Consider the following 16,254-nt stretch of genomic DNA (forward strand, 5'->3'; position numbering starts at 1 on the left):
AAAAAAAAAAAAAAGAAACAGGTATCTCTGTTTTTTATCTTTGGGCAAGATATTTACCTGAGGACCTCTTTAGATTGATTTTCTGGCCACGAAAACCAACTTAGTCAGGTAAAGAAAAAGATAGGTGTGCACTCAGAACAACAGATGCCCCTTTGTGTCTGTACAAAAATAAGTATAATATAAGGCAATGTGTAATGGCATCTGAGTGGCATGAGTGATTTGGAAATTTATAGGTCATAAAAATTTCAATTAAGATAAAAAGGGAAGACTTACACAAAGAAGCTCAAATTGGAAAGGTAAAAGCAAGGAAAATCTGGGATGCAATCAGAAAGAGAAACAGACTGTGGGGGTCATTGGGACTGTTCAATTTTTTTCCACTTCTTATTCTTCCAGGTACATTGTACAACTGCACTTTCCTGCCCCATTGAATTTAGGGATCGCTGTATGACTTGCTCCAGGGAAATGTGAGGGAAAACAGTGTATGTTATTTCTGGGCTTTAAAAGGCAGTACAGAATTTTCCATGTATCCTTTTCCTGCCTCAGCAACTGTGGATCCAAATGTTGAGATGAATCTTCTCTCGGTCTGGTCTCTTGGTAACCAAGACTATCAGAGTCCACTGCTAATTCACGATAGACATACACTTTCATGATGTTAAGTCATCAAGATTTCGAGGTTTGTTACTGTAACATAACCTGGTCCATCTTAACTAATACGCAGTCAAGGAATATATAAGATATTCAGCTAATAAAAGTAAAAATAAGAAGGAAAGTCTTAAGAAACCTAAAATTAATGTAGAACCAGAGGAAAAGAATTTATTTGGTAGCTATAAAGAAATGTTTCGGGGCGCCTGGGTGGCTCAGTCATTAAGCGTCTGCCTTCGGCTCAGGTCATGATCTCAGGGTCCTGGGATCGAGCCCCGCATCGGGCTCCCTGCTCCATGTGAAGCCTGCTTCTCCCTCTCCCACTCTCCCTGCTTGTGTTCCCTCTCTCGCTGCGTCTCTCTCTGTCAAATAAATAAAATCTTTAAAAAAAAAAAAAAAAAGAAATGTTTCATGTGTTGTATACAAAGTAAGCAAATATCTGTAGATATATATAGTAAACATATGGAGAGATATAGTAAATATATATACACATAAATAGATACAGGTATGTATTTCCAAATCTTAGCCTTCCTCCCATTGAATAGCCCATTGTCTCCCTATTTCCCCAACCCTGAAAACAGCAATAGCCACAACACAGGGGTATGTTTCAGGTAGCTTCTTCTTCCTGTTAAATTCTTTTTCATTCCCCAGACTGGAAATTACAACATCAGCTGGATTCCCTGCTTCTACCTTTGTCTGCACAGAGTTTATACGGGTAGCAGAGCAATTTTATCAAAACATAAGTCCGACTGTGTCACTCCTCTGCACGATGCCTTCCAATAGCTCACGACACACTCAGATCAAGTCAGTCCTTCCCAGAGCTCCTAAGGTCCTGTGTGTTTACTGCCTCCGACTCCTGCTTCCTCCCTGTCCTTACCTCAACTTTTACCTAAGGGTATTTATAGCTCCTAATCCTCATGCCAAAGTATTCTTCCTTGGACGTCTACATAGCTCATTCTCTCCTTTCCTTCTAGATTCTACTCAGACATTTTCTGATCCTTTGCACACTTGAATGACTACCTAGCAAATTTGCTATGCTTTATCTTTTTCTATAATATCTAAGACCCTGTGATATACCCTGTATTTCCTGTGTCTTTGTTAATAATCTGGTTCCCCTAATGGAACATAGTAAGTTCCATGAAGACAGCTCCTGTGTTTGTTTTGTTCTCCATGGAATTCCATTCCATCACCCAGATGAGTACCTGGCATGGAGAAGTTGTTCAATAATGATTATTTTCTCAGTGCTGAACTTCTGTTCTCTGCGGTGCGGCTTCTATTCTGCCTTTTCAGTCCCTGAATTGGCCACTCAGTGTCTGTCTGGGGTCAGGCTCAGGGTCAGAGCCTGCCAGCACGATAGCCCCAGGAAGAAATTAAGAGGGCTTACTGCTGAGGTTCCCAAATGCAGTCCATGGAAAAAATTGTTCTTGCCCATGAGGCAGAGAGACAAACAAGGGCAGATTTTGAGAGTTTTTATATACAGTTAATTTTTAAAATTTAAGTTATGTCCTTACACTTTTGGCACTAATGTGTCCTTTCATGTATGAAATGATGATGGAATTCCATGACAGCTTTCTGTTTGGACGATTGTTTGTTTGCGTATTCCTTTTCATTGGCTTTACTTGGCAAGGTTAAAGAGTTCAGAGTCTCCAGTAATTTTCAGTTTTCAAATATTCTAGAATTATCTATCTATCCTAAAAGGTGAGAAACTGAAGCCAGGAGAGATGCCATGCCTCCTGTAGGTTCTAAGATCTAGGTTTTAGCAGAGCTGAAGCTAAGCACATGCTCCCTCATTTCCGGCTGGTTCTGCTTTCTCTACACAAGATTCCTTTCCTCTGGGAAGCCCTTTGAGAAAGATTCCTTCTCCAACTGGGAGTGTTCTTTATCCCCTGACACTCTTGTTCTTTTAATTATTAAGCACTTTGCGGTTCTAGTAGAAAATCAAGACTCCTCTTTCTCATTTTTCTGTCTTTATTCCCCTCTGAAAAAAAGAAAAGTTTAAGATCGAGACTGGATACTTTCATTTCTTGCCATGTCCCCAAGGATGAGGGCCACTGCCAGGAATAGGATGAAAAGAATAGGTACTTTTTGTTGGTAACGGCACAAGGTGTAGAAATTGTATTTTCTCCTTTAGAAATTTGACTAATTTATTTAAATACTTCTTTGTTGCTTAAAACAGCTACACAGAAAAGCTGATAGAATAAAACTCCCAACACTCTTCCTCCCCCAGAGAAAACCCCGCAGTTAACAATTTTGCATATATCCTTCTAGATCTTTTTCTATTTACATATGTAAATAAGTAGTGTTCCAGGAATAGCATGGGAAAACCCTGCCAATTTGTGAGAGAATGCACACACACACACACACACATAATATCACTATGCCAACAGTGGTTCTATCTGAGTGGTAGGAGTAAGAGTGATGTGTAACTTTTATACACCATTTTAATAAATGGTATTAAAAATATGACTTCAACAGAGAGCAAGTTAAGGTTGCATTAAATATTTAGGGAAGCCAAAGAGTTTAAGAAAGTCAGTTCTAATAAAATGAAGTGTCTGTGTTAGAAGCAGAGTGAATGGTTAGGACAGGCTAGAAGGGTAAGTAGAAGGTTATGCTGTGTGTAGAACATTCCTGGATGCTACATTGTCTGATGACCCCTTTGCTGTCCTGATTGTTGTTTTGTACATTTCTCAAGTACTCTGTGTGTGTGTGTGCGCATGTGTGCATTTTGCAAATATCCAACTAAACTCTAAACTTTATTGTAGGCCAGAACCTTGTCTCCATGTATTCATTATCCTCCTACCTGGAGGGCCTGCACAGTACACAGCATGGGTAGGTAAACACTGAATGCCTGCCATGTCGACTTTTGCATTTGTTTATTCTCTTCCTTAAAGACCGTTTGAGCTAAAGATGGCTCGATCTGTTAAGAAATTCCTTCCCCATCCCTGGTACTATATTGGCTCGTGAGCTCCTTTCAGTTATGTTTCTTGTTGTCTTGGACTCTAGCCTATAAGCAGGCAGAGAATGCCAAGTGCACACCAGAGCACAATCAACAAGGACTGGTCATCACAGCTGACATGGATAATGGAATGTGCTTCCTTTATACAGATCACGGCCCTGGAGAGAAGGTTCGAATTTTCATGAGCCAAACAATTGATTATAGCACCTTCCCGCCACCCAGAATGTCCTGACTTCTATATGGGAACCATCTGGGCCACCATCATGGGGTTTACATTATGATCACCGTCAGTAAACTTGGAAAATCACTGAATTCCAGGATCAAAAGGGACCCTTAAAGGTATCGTAATCCAACATCCATCTTTTTTATAGTTAAGTTATTGATGACTGTTAGTAATTTATGCAATACATTGATTGTTATGAAGTTTTCTTTTCACCCATATGAGGATTTGAAATCTCCCTTGCTGAAACTTCTACCCATTGTTTTCTCATCAATTAATATTTCAAAATTGACCTCTTTATATGTCAGATTCTGTGTTATATGTTGAGGCTAGAAAGATGGGTAAGGCACAGCTCCCGTGTGAATGTGAATAAACAAATGCAGCCTCATGGGTGGGTTGGAAGTTAATTATATAAACATATAATAAATATGCTTTGTTTATGTGAAATGATTAATAGTTTTGTAGAAAAGCAGGGTAGAGGAGCACCTAACCCAATTTAGGTTGGCAGGGTGAAGGAATGGAAGATTTCTGATGTATGTGATATGTCACTTCTCTTTCTAGCTTGTTAACCATGGAACTATTTAATCAGCTACTAGTCAACCCAACTATATCATCTAGAGAAAACTTCCACATCTTTTCCATGAACATAATAATCTTTGCTGGGGCAGAATGACTGAATCCCTATCATTTCTTTCCCCACTCCTCTCTCAGCCCTATGTAGAAACAATAACATTTCAGGAATTGACCCCATAAATCGCATATCCTTTGCCAGGATCACTAATATAAGCCTATCAGTGCATAGCATTCCATTGAAGACAATTACTGTTGAAGGAGTGGGAACATTATGAAGGGAAAAATTATGTTCTGTGCTTGGGAGTGGCATACTTTCTTTCATTTTTTCTTTCCAGAAATGAATGAGGTAACATGTAGCCTATTTTCTACTAGTGAGCAACTTACATCCATGATGAAGCCAACACTGTTATCAGAAAAGAGACAAAAAAAAATTGGATCCTTGATCATATTATTGAACTGGATGAACCAGTTCTGACACATACTTCCAAGCATGTAAGCCAAAAAAATGTAGTTACTCTTGTAGCCAGTTTGATATGGATTTTCTGTTACTTGCATCTAAAAGCATCTTAAGTGTTTACCTTGCCTAAAGCCTTATTGAAATGAAAAAATAGAATGTCTATGTTTTTTTTTTTTCAAACAACCAGTCTAATAATATTAAGAAGGGAGAGAAAGTCTCTTTGGTATTCTTGTTTTTGTGAATCAATTATGGTTCCTTGTGCCCAAAGGCACATTTTCCAGGAGAAGTGTTCTTGATTCACTTAGAGAATGGTAACAGTTGGAAACAATTCAGCTCCACAAGTATTGATTACATGTCTACTCTTTGCCCTGCATTATGCTAGGCACCAAGGTATATGCAAAGTGGTTCTGAATAAGATATGGCTCCTTTCTTCAAGGAGCTTAAAATCCTTTGGAAAGCAAATGTAATAAAGGAGTTTGAGCTTTGGTGTCATACACTGAGTTTCAAATGCCTATTATATGTCTGGCACTATACATATGCTGTCTCATTCAATCTTCACATCAACTGTTAAGGTCATTATTTATGAATGAGGAAATTAAGTTCAAAGAGGTAACTAACTTTCCCAAAGTGACTGTCAGACATGATGGCGCTGGGAAATGAATATAGGACTGAGTCCAAAACCAAAGGTATGACCAATGTTTAGCTGGATCTGAATATGCCATTAATAGGAAAGCACCACCAGACAGCCAATTTATGTCTATTGTAGTTCTTCTGTCTTGAAGATATGCTCTGAAGTCAAAGGAGGTGTTCAGTTGGTCTTTTTTAGGGAAAAACTCAAATGAGGCAAAAGCTCCATCTGATGGCAATTAGTGCAAAAGGCAAGAGCATTGAACAAGCTTGTTTTTTGTTATTTATGCATTTAATGAAGATTTATTATACCTAATATATGATAGGCATTGTGCTAAACACAATGAAGAATACAAAGATTCATGAGGTTCAGTTTCGGCTCCGAAGGAGCTGTGGCCTTTTAAGTAACAATAACTGCCATGCATCATATGTCTACTAACTGCAAGGCATTTTTCATAAATCATCCATAACCTTTAAATGGCAGTGCAGTGTAAATCTTTTTGTTCCCATTTTATGGATGAAGATGCTGAGGCTTAGAAAAGGCTATACTCAAGTCACACAAACAAAGTCAAGATTTGAAAGCAAGTCTGACCCCAAAGCTTGTGTTCTTTTTATAGGAAGACTTCTGCCACATACATTTGCCACCCAAACTTGATTGACGGAAGTAGGGTCCAATAGGCTTTCCTTTTTTATCCTCCCCTCCTACCACTTGGCTCCCATTCCCTTCCACACTGAGTGCCTCCCCAAGTGCTGTTTGCTTAGGCACTCAAGGACTACACATCATGTGTTTTCAGCTCTGTAGCAGAACTCTATTATCTTGTCCTAATGTTTACCAAGTGACTGATTTTGAGAAATCTGAGGTCTGAGCATTATGTTTCAAGTTCTGTTGGCCATAACAGGTCTTCTTGCCTCTAGTGTTGAACTGGTTATATGACTTAAATTCAACAAATACATTTTGAACACTTACTAGGTATGCTAGGTCTTTCCATATATGTTGTGTCATGACTTCCATTTTGCAAATAATGGATTTGGAGCTGTAGTAAATTCCTCAAGGTCACTCATGTGGTAAGTGTAAGTCCAAGATTCAAATTCCAGTTCTCTCAATCCAGCATAGTTTTTAATATATATCCAGGCTTTCAATATATTTTCCAGGATATGTCCAAGTCTAATACATTTTCTGCTACACCAGATGTGAACACTGTTGGTTTTTGTATGGTAAGAACTACTTTTATTTAAAGCATTTACTCTCTTTCTTCCTCTCATTCCACTTCCATGATTGCTTTTGGAATGTTTTACGTCTGTGCAACCTCTGCTTTTTTTCCTTGGTGTCTCATAATTACTGGTCCTGGCTCCATGCTCTCTCCCATAACTATTCCCAGAGGCCAGCTCTCACCATGTTACAGCCTGTCTCTCAGTTAACTTTTCATGAGAAATGCCTCTTTTGTGGCATTTACCAAAGGGAAAAAAAATCTCCCAAGCTTCTCTAAATAGCATAAAGTAAGACTTTTCTCATAGTCTTGAAAAAGTTTCTTTTTCTTTTCTTTTTTTAACTTGTATAACTTACGCTGTTAGTAGGACGTAGACAGCTTGCCATATGAAAACTCTTCAAGTAGACTTTCTTTAAGCCTTCAGTATGACTAAAACAGTGATTTACTCTCCTTAGCCCTAGGTAATCTCTTGGGAATGCTTTATGATTTTTCAGAAAGGAACAAAATAGCAAGTGGAAAATGTGAGATTTACTTTTTAAATTAATGTTTATGGTAAAACTCAATAGGACCTCACTGGGGTAAGTCCACAACAGTTTTTATGTCTATTGCTTTGTGAAGTTCTCAGCCACGAATTAGACTTTTCTGTATTTCTTGCATAAACCCATCTTGCTTGAAACTTCAGTGTGGTGGTCCTTGAATTGAACTGAAAGAGAGAGTGGAAATGAGAAAAGAGCTAGGGTCACTCACTGGTACCTTCAGAAGTTGGTAAGTTCTTGATAGAACACTTTACTTGGTATAAAGTAAGATTAAGACAACACTTCCCTTGTAGAAAGGACAAGTGGAAAAAATGTCCTAGTCTTTGAGAGAACAAGCAAAATCATGCTTTTAGCAAAGTAGTGAAAATGAACAAAGCTTCAGCAAAGTAGTGAAAAGAAATAACTGAGAAGTCTGATAGACCAGAGTGCAAATCCCACATCAACTACTTTTTTTCTTTTTTTTTCCACATCAACTACTTTTTAACTGCAAGTGGTTTAACATCTCTGGGGTTGATAATAGTTACCACTTCATAGGATTGTTATGAGGTTTAAATGACATCATAAAAGTAGAGCACTTAGTAAAGCACAACTTGCCTATTGATCCTAAATTTGGTAAATATCCTAGCTGTTGTGATAATGATGACTATTTTTTCTAGAAGTATATATATATATATATATATATATATATATATATATATATATATATATATATATCTTCGGTGAAGTCCAAGTGGTATGACAGGATATTTCTACTTGGGTATCTGGTCATCACCTCAAGCTTATAATCCTGTACAGCAAAAACAGATTTTTCTGAGATCAGGGTGAAAGGATGGATGGAACCAATGACATTGACCTAGGAGATAGATTTAAGTTGCTCATTGACACTAATCAGTCATGCATTTCCAATGTGTGCTTATTGAGGCAATTAGCCTTCAGTCTCTGTAAGTGTAGGTGACTGGATTTCCTAATAAAGTACTGGTTAAGAAAGATTACATCACTCCAAGTCTCAGCATATGTCATCAGAAATCACATGATAAAAATCCAGTGTTTTGAGGGGGAGAAAGTTGGGCAAGAAGGAATTCACAAGCTACTAGGTGACACTGGGAATGACTTGGAGAAGAGAGGGACAAATTGAACATTCAGCTGATTATCCAGATTCTTCACCATAGGCCTTGCAACCCAGGAACCTTTAACATTTGGTCCTTTAGTAGAATATAAATTCCTTTATTACTATCCTTAAGAGACATCCTAACTCCAGAGCTGCTTCTGAAATTGCCAGTGACCTCTGTTGCAAAGAGACTGTTTCATTGGAGAAACTTACCTAAGGCAGGCTTTAGCAGAAATTATCCTAAAAGCACATACAAAAGTGGGATTTGGGATGGCATGACCTCCTGCCTTGCTGACAATAAGGACCACATCACTGGAGAATTGCCCTTAGCAAAAGAGCTTATATATAAATGAATGAATGAATAAATGAATGAATCTTTGTATTTATGCAGCATGGAACCAGGCAAAAAAAAATGATTGGAATTATCCTCTATAGTCAAGGGGCTTACATGATATTTTATATAAGAAGCATAGACAATCCTAAATTAATCTACTGATCCCAGACTACATTTAGTTTGGTTATTATTGGATTTTGAAGATTTATGAACTAGAAATAGTAGCCTCCCACCCCTCAAACTGTGCGAACTTGCTTTAAATTTTGAAGCAGAGTATCTGTTCAAGCAAGCAGGAAATGAATTTTACCAAGTGAAGAAAGTCAGCCAACCACCAGGCAGGCCAACCATTTACCTGGATAGCTGCCTCCCCAGAGATTGTGGAGGACCAGGGGAAGAGCCAGAAAGAAGCCCATCTCCAGCTCCACTCTCTTCCTCTCTCTGGACACCAACATTTCTTCCACAGTGTATGAATTGGATTGGCTTTGACACAATATTTCTGAATAATAAATGCCCACCAAACTCACTGGTTTAATGAAACAATCATTTATTTTCACAGTCTGTGGGTTGGCTTAGCTGGGGTGAGGCAAGGCTCAGCTGTGTGGATCCCTGGGTGACTGTGTTTCTCTGGGATGGCTGGGGTGGCTCTGCTCCACATGTCTGTATTGTCCTGGCATTGAGAACTGGCCAAGGCATGTTTCCCTCAGAGGGAGGAGAGGCAAAAGGGAGCAAGAGGAAGCCTGTGAGGCCTCTTAAAACCTGGGCATGGAACTGGCCCTGTCACTCCCATCCACGTTGTCAAAGCAAGTCATATGATCAACCCCAAAGTCTAAGAAGCAGGTAATACGCACCCTCCACGATGAGGCTGTGGCAAGGGTGTGAATGCAGAGAAGCTAGAGAATAGGGGTCATTCAGTCTACCAATCTGAATCATCTCCAACCCTACAAAAAGTTCTTTCACCTGAAGAATTTGAAGTTTCCTTATTAAAAGGATTTTTCTTCCTTCACTTTTCATCATCATTCAAGGTTCTAAATCCCCTTCACCCCTCCCTTAGCCAAAGTCCAGAGTTCTTGTTTTCATGAACAAGCAACATTAACATTAATGGTATTGCCTAAGTTCACTCCCTGTAAATAATAATAAAGGAAATAAGATACATAATCACTCTCTCTCTTTCTCACACACACACACAAACTATGAAGAGTATCCAAAATAAGGAAAAGCTAATTATTGGGTAGGGTTAATCTGAATGTCTTCATGGAGAATTTGAATATCAAGTATAACCAGGAAGGAAATTACTAAGCTCTCTAAAGGCTTAATTACTCCAAAAGTGTTTAAATAGTCCAAAAATCCAGTTGTAACATTCCACCTATTACCCATATTGTGAGAAAAGAGCTGTATGTACTGGTTAATATTTTGCTCTTTTACTTGTTACTCACCACAAGCCTTCGTCCAGCCATATTAAGCATACAGACCATTAGTGCAAGGCAAGTGAGTGACAGCAGAGATAGCTTAGACCTAACCCAACACCACAGTTAGACAGAGCTTAAAGCCCAACTTTGGTGGGTCAGGAGTAGGGTGGCTCATGCATGCACCAATGCATGTGTCTCTGTCTCTCTGTACACATAATCAAAAGTAAATGTTTGCTGTGTTTATTGATCAATTAATGCCCATCAGTGATCAACAAATCGTACTATATCTGCCCAGTTGCAGTTGTTGTCATTAGGAGCCATTAGTCCATTAAAAATATATGTGTTTGAGGGGCACCTGGGTGGCTCAGTCGCTAAGTGTCTGCCTTCGGCTCAGGTCATGATCCCAGGGTCCTGGGATCAAGCCCCACATCGGGCTCCTGGCTCAGCCAAAAGCCTGCTCCTCCCTCTCCCACACCCCGTGCTTGTGCTCCTGCTCTCGCAATCTCTCTCTCTGGCAATTCAATAAATAAAATCTTAAATAAATAAATTAAATAAATAAATAAAGATATGTGTTTGAGCCACTAAGGTGATATATACGGGTCTCCCCCACTATTTGAGAGTGGAGTGTTCCTACGAAATCTTTCATAATCCAAAATGAGGTAAAATGAAGAAACAATTACCATTAATTTACATGGAAAAATCTCTGAGCTTTCCCAGACCCCAAAAATAACCTCTCTTAGGCCTTTCTGACACCTTAGGGCACATCTTGCTAATGGATACACAAAATAAATTGAGATAAAGCACAGATGCTACAAGACACAGTTCAAAGCTGGATGCTGAGATGCCGAGTGTTGTTCCAGGGAAAGAACTTGGCAGCATCGCTGTCACTGCTCACGGTGCATGCTGCAAAATAAAAACTGCATGCTATTTTCACTTTTCATCTTTTTTTTTTTGGTGAAAGTGAAAATCCTCTTCCAATTTCTTTGGGTTAACGAAAACAGGTACAAATACTTATATTTGATCACTGATGGGCATTAATTGGGCTTTAAGCTCTGTCTGTGTGCTTCTGTCAAAGCAAAGTGGCATACTGCAATCTTCTGGAAAGTGGGGGATACTTGCATTGTACAGTTGCCTTACCCTACTGTTTCTAAAACCAAGTTTAAAGTAGTAGAGGAAAAGCTGCTTTTTGGGTGAAGTACCCCTAATCACTTTTTCTGTGCCATCCTGACTACCTTTCACTATAGAATTTACCATCCTATACTGTATTTGTTCACTTATCTGTCTCCACCATTTGATCATAAGCACCAGGAGGGCAAGCAAGTAGTTGTCTTCGTTTATCATTTTTCTCTTGGTACAGTGCCTGCCATGCATTAGATGATCAATAAATATTTATTGAGAGAAATAAACAGCATTCCAATATGTTACACAGCACAATACAAGGGAATCATTTTGTAACTTCTCAGTGTTATACAACTTTCTTATAATTATTATAATATCCATTAAAATTACCTAATGAGAAAAATTACAATAAGCAAACATCAGATTACAAATGTACCAGCCCAGGCAATCTGTCGACTTTGCACATTATCTAATTTGGGGGTTTTATGTACAGATCTCAGCATGAACATGTACAGTATATACTTAACAATGTGGGCTACAGGGCATATAAACTTGCTGCATGGTGGGGGGCAGGTCTATACTCACTGCCTACAGACACACAGAGACAACCTCATTAGTAACATACAATCTTGGACTTCACATTGAAATGGTTTCACTATGAAAGTCCCTCAAGGTTGTGAAATATAACTGAGATTCAAGTACAAAATAAAATGCAAGTCTTACCAGAGGAAAAATACAGTTTTTCTCCATGTTAAAAAAAAAGAGAGAGAGAGAAAGAAGATTTTTTCTCCCTGAACTATAGGACCATAATGATTCAATTTCTCTTGCACCAATCAGCATCAGCTTGTGAGATCCAGACCTGGCACATGGAAATTTCAGCCTTAAGTCAAATATTATTTCAAAGTTAATGACAAAATCTATTTTTGCAGTGGTCTTGTTTAAAATATTTCCCCTTAATACTCTTGAAATGCTGTAATTGAAAGCAGTTATTTGAGATGCCAGTGCATACTTCTTTAATTATGTCCTGTACCATCTGTTTCCAATGAAAGGGCAGTATCTGTTTGCAGTTACCAATCTTATGAAAAACAGGCTTGTCCCGAAATAGATTGGAACTAAAACCAGAAAACATTTCTTTCAGAGGCATCCTTTCAAGCCAATTAACTTTAATCATTATAGAAATGTTTATTTCCCATCTTAGTCTCTCTTCACATGTAAATTCCTTCAGGGGAAAAGATCTCTTTTTGTGACTGTTTGAATAGTTCCAATTTGGATTAATCAGAACCTGCTGGCCTGTATATGTTCCAATTGTGAATGCTGGCAGCTTTCTTGATGAAGGAGGCACTCGGTCCCCAAGGAGAACAGATCTAGAAACACAGCAGGCACACACCTACTGGTCAGAGCAAGTTCTCGTAACCACCCAGGCCCCAAGCTTGACCCTGAGCTGCCTTCTAGGGTGGGGACAAATAAAGTGGTTTGATGAGCGGGAGACCAGAATCCTAAGCTACATCAGTATGAAACCCATCTCCCCAGATGAGCCCAATATTGCCTTAGACCACACATTCACATGTCATTCTCAGAGAGGTTGTAAGAAGGTTTGGTGACCTTGCAAAACATAGCATTTGTGGTGGTAGCTTCTAAGTGGCATCACGCTACCTAGTGGAGAGTTATTTCTGAATTGCCTCTGTTTTTCAGGGAAATTTTCTAGACATAGGTCAAAAAAACCTGGTACAAACAAACCCTCAGTGAATATTTGTTCAATTTATTTATTCTCCTATATTATGGGGATACATTAATAGAAGACATACAAAGTCTCTCTCTTATGGTGTCTTGGAGATAAAAACAAAGTGGTCAAAAGACATGACACATCAACATACACATCTTGAGGATGTGCTTAGATAGGGTCTGATGCTAAGTATCTGGGGGCAGAGTTGGTGTTTAATAAATATTTGATGAATTTAGTTCAGTAAGCATACATGACTTGGCCACCACTTAGGAAAGCTGACATTTAGGGGCGCCTGGGTGGCTCAGTCATTAAGTGTCTGCCTTCGGCTCAGGTCATGATCCCAGGGTCCTGGGATCGAGCCCCGCATCGGGCTCCCTGCTCAGCAGGAAGCCTGCTTCTCCCTTTCTCCCTCCCCCTGCTTGTGTTCCCTCTCTCGCTGTGTCTGTCAAATAAATAAATAAATAAATAATCTAAAAAAAAAAAGAAGGAAAGTTGACATTTATCGAGCCTTTAATAAGTTCCATTCACTGTGATGAATGTTTTACACATGAGCTCCTCTAATCCTCAAAACAAACAAAAACCCCATGAAATAGATATTAAATACCCCCAATGTTCAGATGGGGCACTGAAACTTATATATGGAAAATAACTTACTGATGTTGATCAGTTAATAGTAAATGTCAACATGAGATCAGGAATCTGTCTTAATTGAAAGTCAATATTCATGTATGTTCTCTATTGTCTCTTACGCATTGCTCAAACTGTCCCTCAGGAAGGTTTGCTTCTAACATACCAAAGCTCAGGGACTTCACAGTCATGTATTTAAAATCTGAAACCACATTATCATCATTTGGGAAACAATGGTCCCCATTCCCATTTTTCTCTTGAAGTTTCTGGAGTTGTACATTGACTGGGCCTCCTCACAACTATATCCTTCAACGTTGGTTTGTTGAAGCTAGAGTATGCGTAGCTTTTGGATCTCATGAGCTTCATTCAAAAAGTGGATATTCTCCTTGTTTCCCAAAAATCTTGTGGGTAAGTAATATATTTTCCCCCACTGGAGTTGAAATGTTACACTGTCAGGTTGGATGGATTTGACAGGCTTGAGTTAAAGAAAGCCACCCATCTATCCCACACTCTCTTTCTCTGATGATTTACATGGAAGGGTAAAAAAAAATCCCTTAAAATTTCATAATTTAGTCCCATCCCCAACTTTCCAGAAATCAGTCAGTAATTCCCATGGGAATCTCAAGTGAAAGACAGTACAGGGTGACACAACACAGGGCGAAATGGTGGAACATCGGGAAAGAGAACCGAGACACACTAATTACACAGTAGCTGAATGTCTTAATGCACTCACACTAATGAGTGCCTTCTGACATCATGCGGTCAAAGAGAAGCTCGTCTCCATGTCCTTGAGGCTGGCATTCAGGGGCTATGATTCATAAGCTGGGTTGGGAGCTAAGGAGTTATGAACAAACTCCAAGCACTAATTTTACATCAAATGGCTATGATCTATTTGTCAACTGTTCATTTATCATTTAATAATATCAATCACCACTTCTCAGTCTTCCTGCACAGTGTACGAAATTCTACCCTAGCAGTAAATGAGATGTATTTCTACCCAAAGAACGTTCCATAAATTCATCAAACACACACATACACAAAAATGGGATGAAGGTAAGAGTTCCCATAAAGAAAATAGGAATGACAGGGTGGTGTAAAAGTCAATGTATTCAAATGAAAAAACTAATAACAAAACAACAATAAAAATAACAATCATTTGGGGCACCTGAGGGGCTCAGTCAGTTAAGCCTCTGGCTCTTGATTTCGGCTCAGGTCATGATCTCAGGGTCCTGAGATCAAGCCCCGCATCAGGCTCCACACTCAGTGTGGAGTCGCCTTGTCCCTCTTCCTCTGCTTCTCCCCCCACCTCAAATAAATAAAATCTTTTAAAAAGTAACCATCATTTATCTAGTTTCTCACTGTGTGCTGAGTACAATGCTAGGAGCTTCATAGTGACCTTTATAAGGACCCTTTGAAATGAATGTTCTTATACCTATTTTACAGATGAAAAAATTGAGGCTCAAAAAGATTAACATTTTTAGATTCCAGAGCTAGTAAATGATAGAATCAGAATTCAAACCCAGCTCTTCCTGACTCCAAAACCTCAGCTCTTCCCATATTCATGCAGGTGTCTTAAGGATTATATTAGTAGAGAATGTGGCACAGAAAACTCCATCCCATGAAGGAAGCAGATTGAAAAAATGAAGAAGTTAAAGACTAATATAGGATCCTGGAAATACTCCTGAGCTAGACATTAGATCTAAGTTCTATTTTCTGCTACTTCAGTAAAGAACTTTATGACTTGGGTAAGTCCTTCCTCCTTTCTGGGCTTTAGTTGTATCATCTATTCTATTGAATTAATGAGATGAATTTGGTGCTGTTAAACATTTCAGTGGGAAGTTTTGGTGTCCAAATCCCACCCTACACTACCTCAGGGCTCTCTGTTGAAGGAGATACTGGAACAAGACCAAATAGTCAAATCGGGAATGACATATCAGCATTTCAGGTGGAGGGTTCCTTGGCCAATTCATACCAGAGCATCCTGGGCTTTGAGGTAGGACTGGGCCCTTCTCCCCCTACTCTCAACTAGTGTGTTTGGTATCGCATACTCTAAATTTACCTAAAGAACTAGCCTCATGAATAAGAACAGTCAGCCTGCCTCAGTCACCCACATACAAAGGAACTTAGGGTCAAAAATGTGAGTGAACTTTCCTTTCCAAATAAGCCAAGGCAAAAGCAGGGGCTGGAGAAGAAGCAGAAGAGAAATGCAATTTCTCTCCTCCACAAATGACTTCTAAGATTTTTCCTGGTATTATGAGTCTATGGATCAATGAAGCTGCTGTCCATAAACAAGCAAGACTAACATTTCATAACTGCCATTCAAACTGAGACATGCAGTGAAATTGCAGATTACCTACAAAGAAATGGCAATGAGATTAAAAGCAGATTTTTAATTCAAGCAATATATATATCAGAAGACAGTGGCATAACACATTCAAAGTGCTAAGGGAAAATAATTATAAATCTAATTTTTTTTTTACTTAGCTAAACTATTATTTAAGAGGGAAAGGGAAAACACAGTTTACTATGCAGTTTCTCACTGAAAAAATTATCAAAGGATGTGCTTCATGACATTTTCACTTTAAGAACCAGGTAGCTCTCCCGAACCCCATGCTATCTCTAGCTCTCTCCTCTTCTCCGGCTTTTTCTGTGCCTCTACCACAACATAGAATCTATAAGGCTAAGGGGATGTGCCCACCTTCTAGACACTGGTTTCAA

At 39.0% G+C, this 16,254-nt stretch overlaps 1 protein-coding gene across 1 annotated transcript in view; it reads left to right on the plus strand.

Annotated features, from left to right (window-relative positions):
* The window catches only part of MROH9 (maestro heat like repeat family member 9), a 163,219-nt gene that overhangs the window by 23,259 nt on the left and 123,706 nt on the right, over positions 1-16,254 (plus strand). Inside the window, exon 4 of the mRNA XM_081823183.1 lies at positions 394-464. Coding sequence (XP_081679309.1) covers positions 394-464 — 71 coding nt within the window. The remainder of the gene's footprint in view (positions 1-393; positions 465-16,254) is intronic.

The sequence above is a fragment of the Leptonychotes weddellii genome, chromosome 6 (genome assembly GCF_054177405.1).
Source record: "Leptonychotes weddellii isolate Sample4059 chromosome 6, ASM5417740v2, whole genome shotgun sequence".
Classification (NCBI taxonomy): domain Eukaryota; kingdom Metazoa; phylum Chordata; class Mammalia; order Carnivora; family Phocidae; genus Leptonychotes; species Leptonychotes weddellii.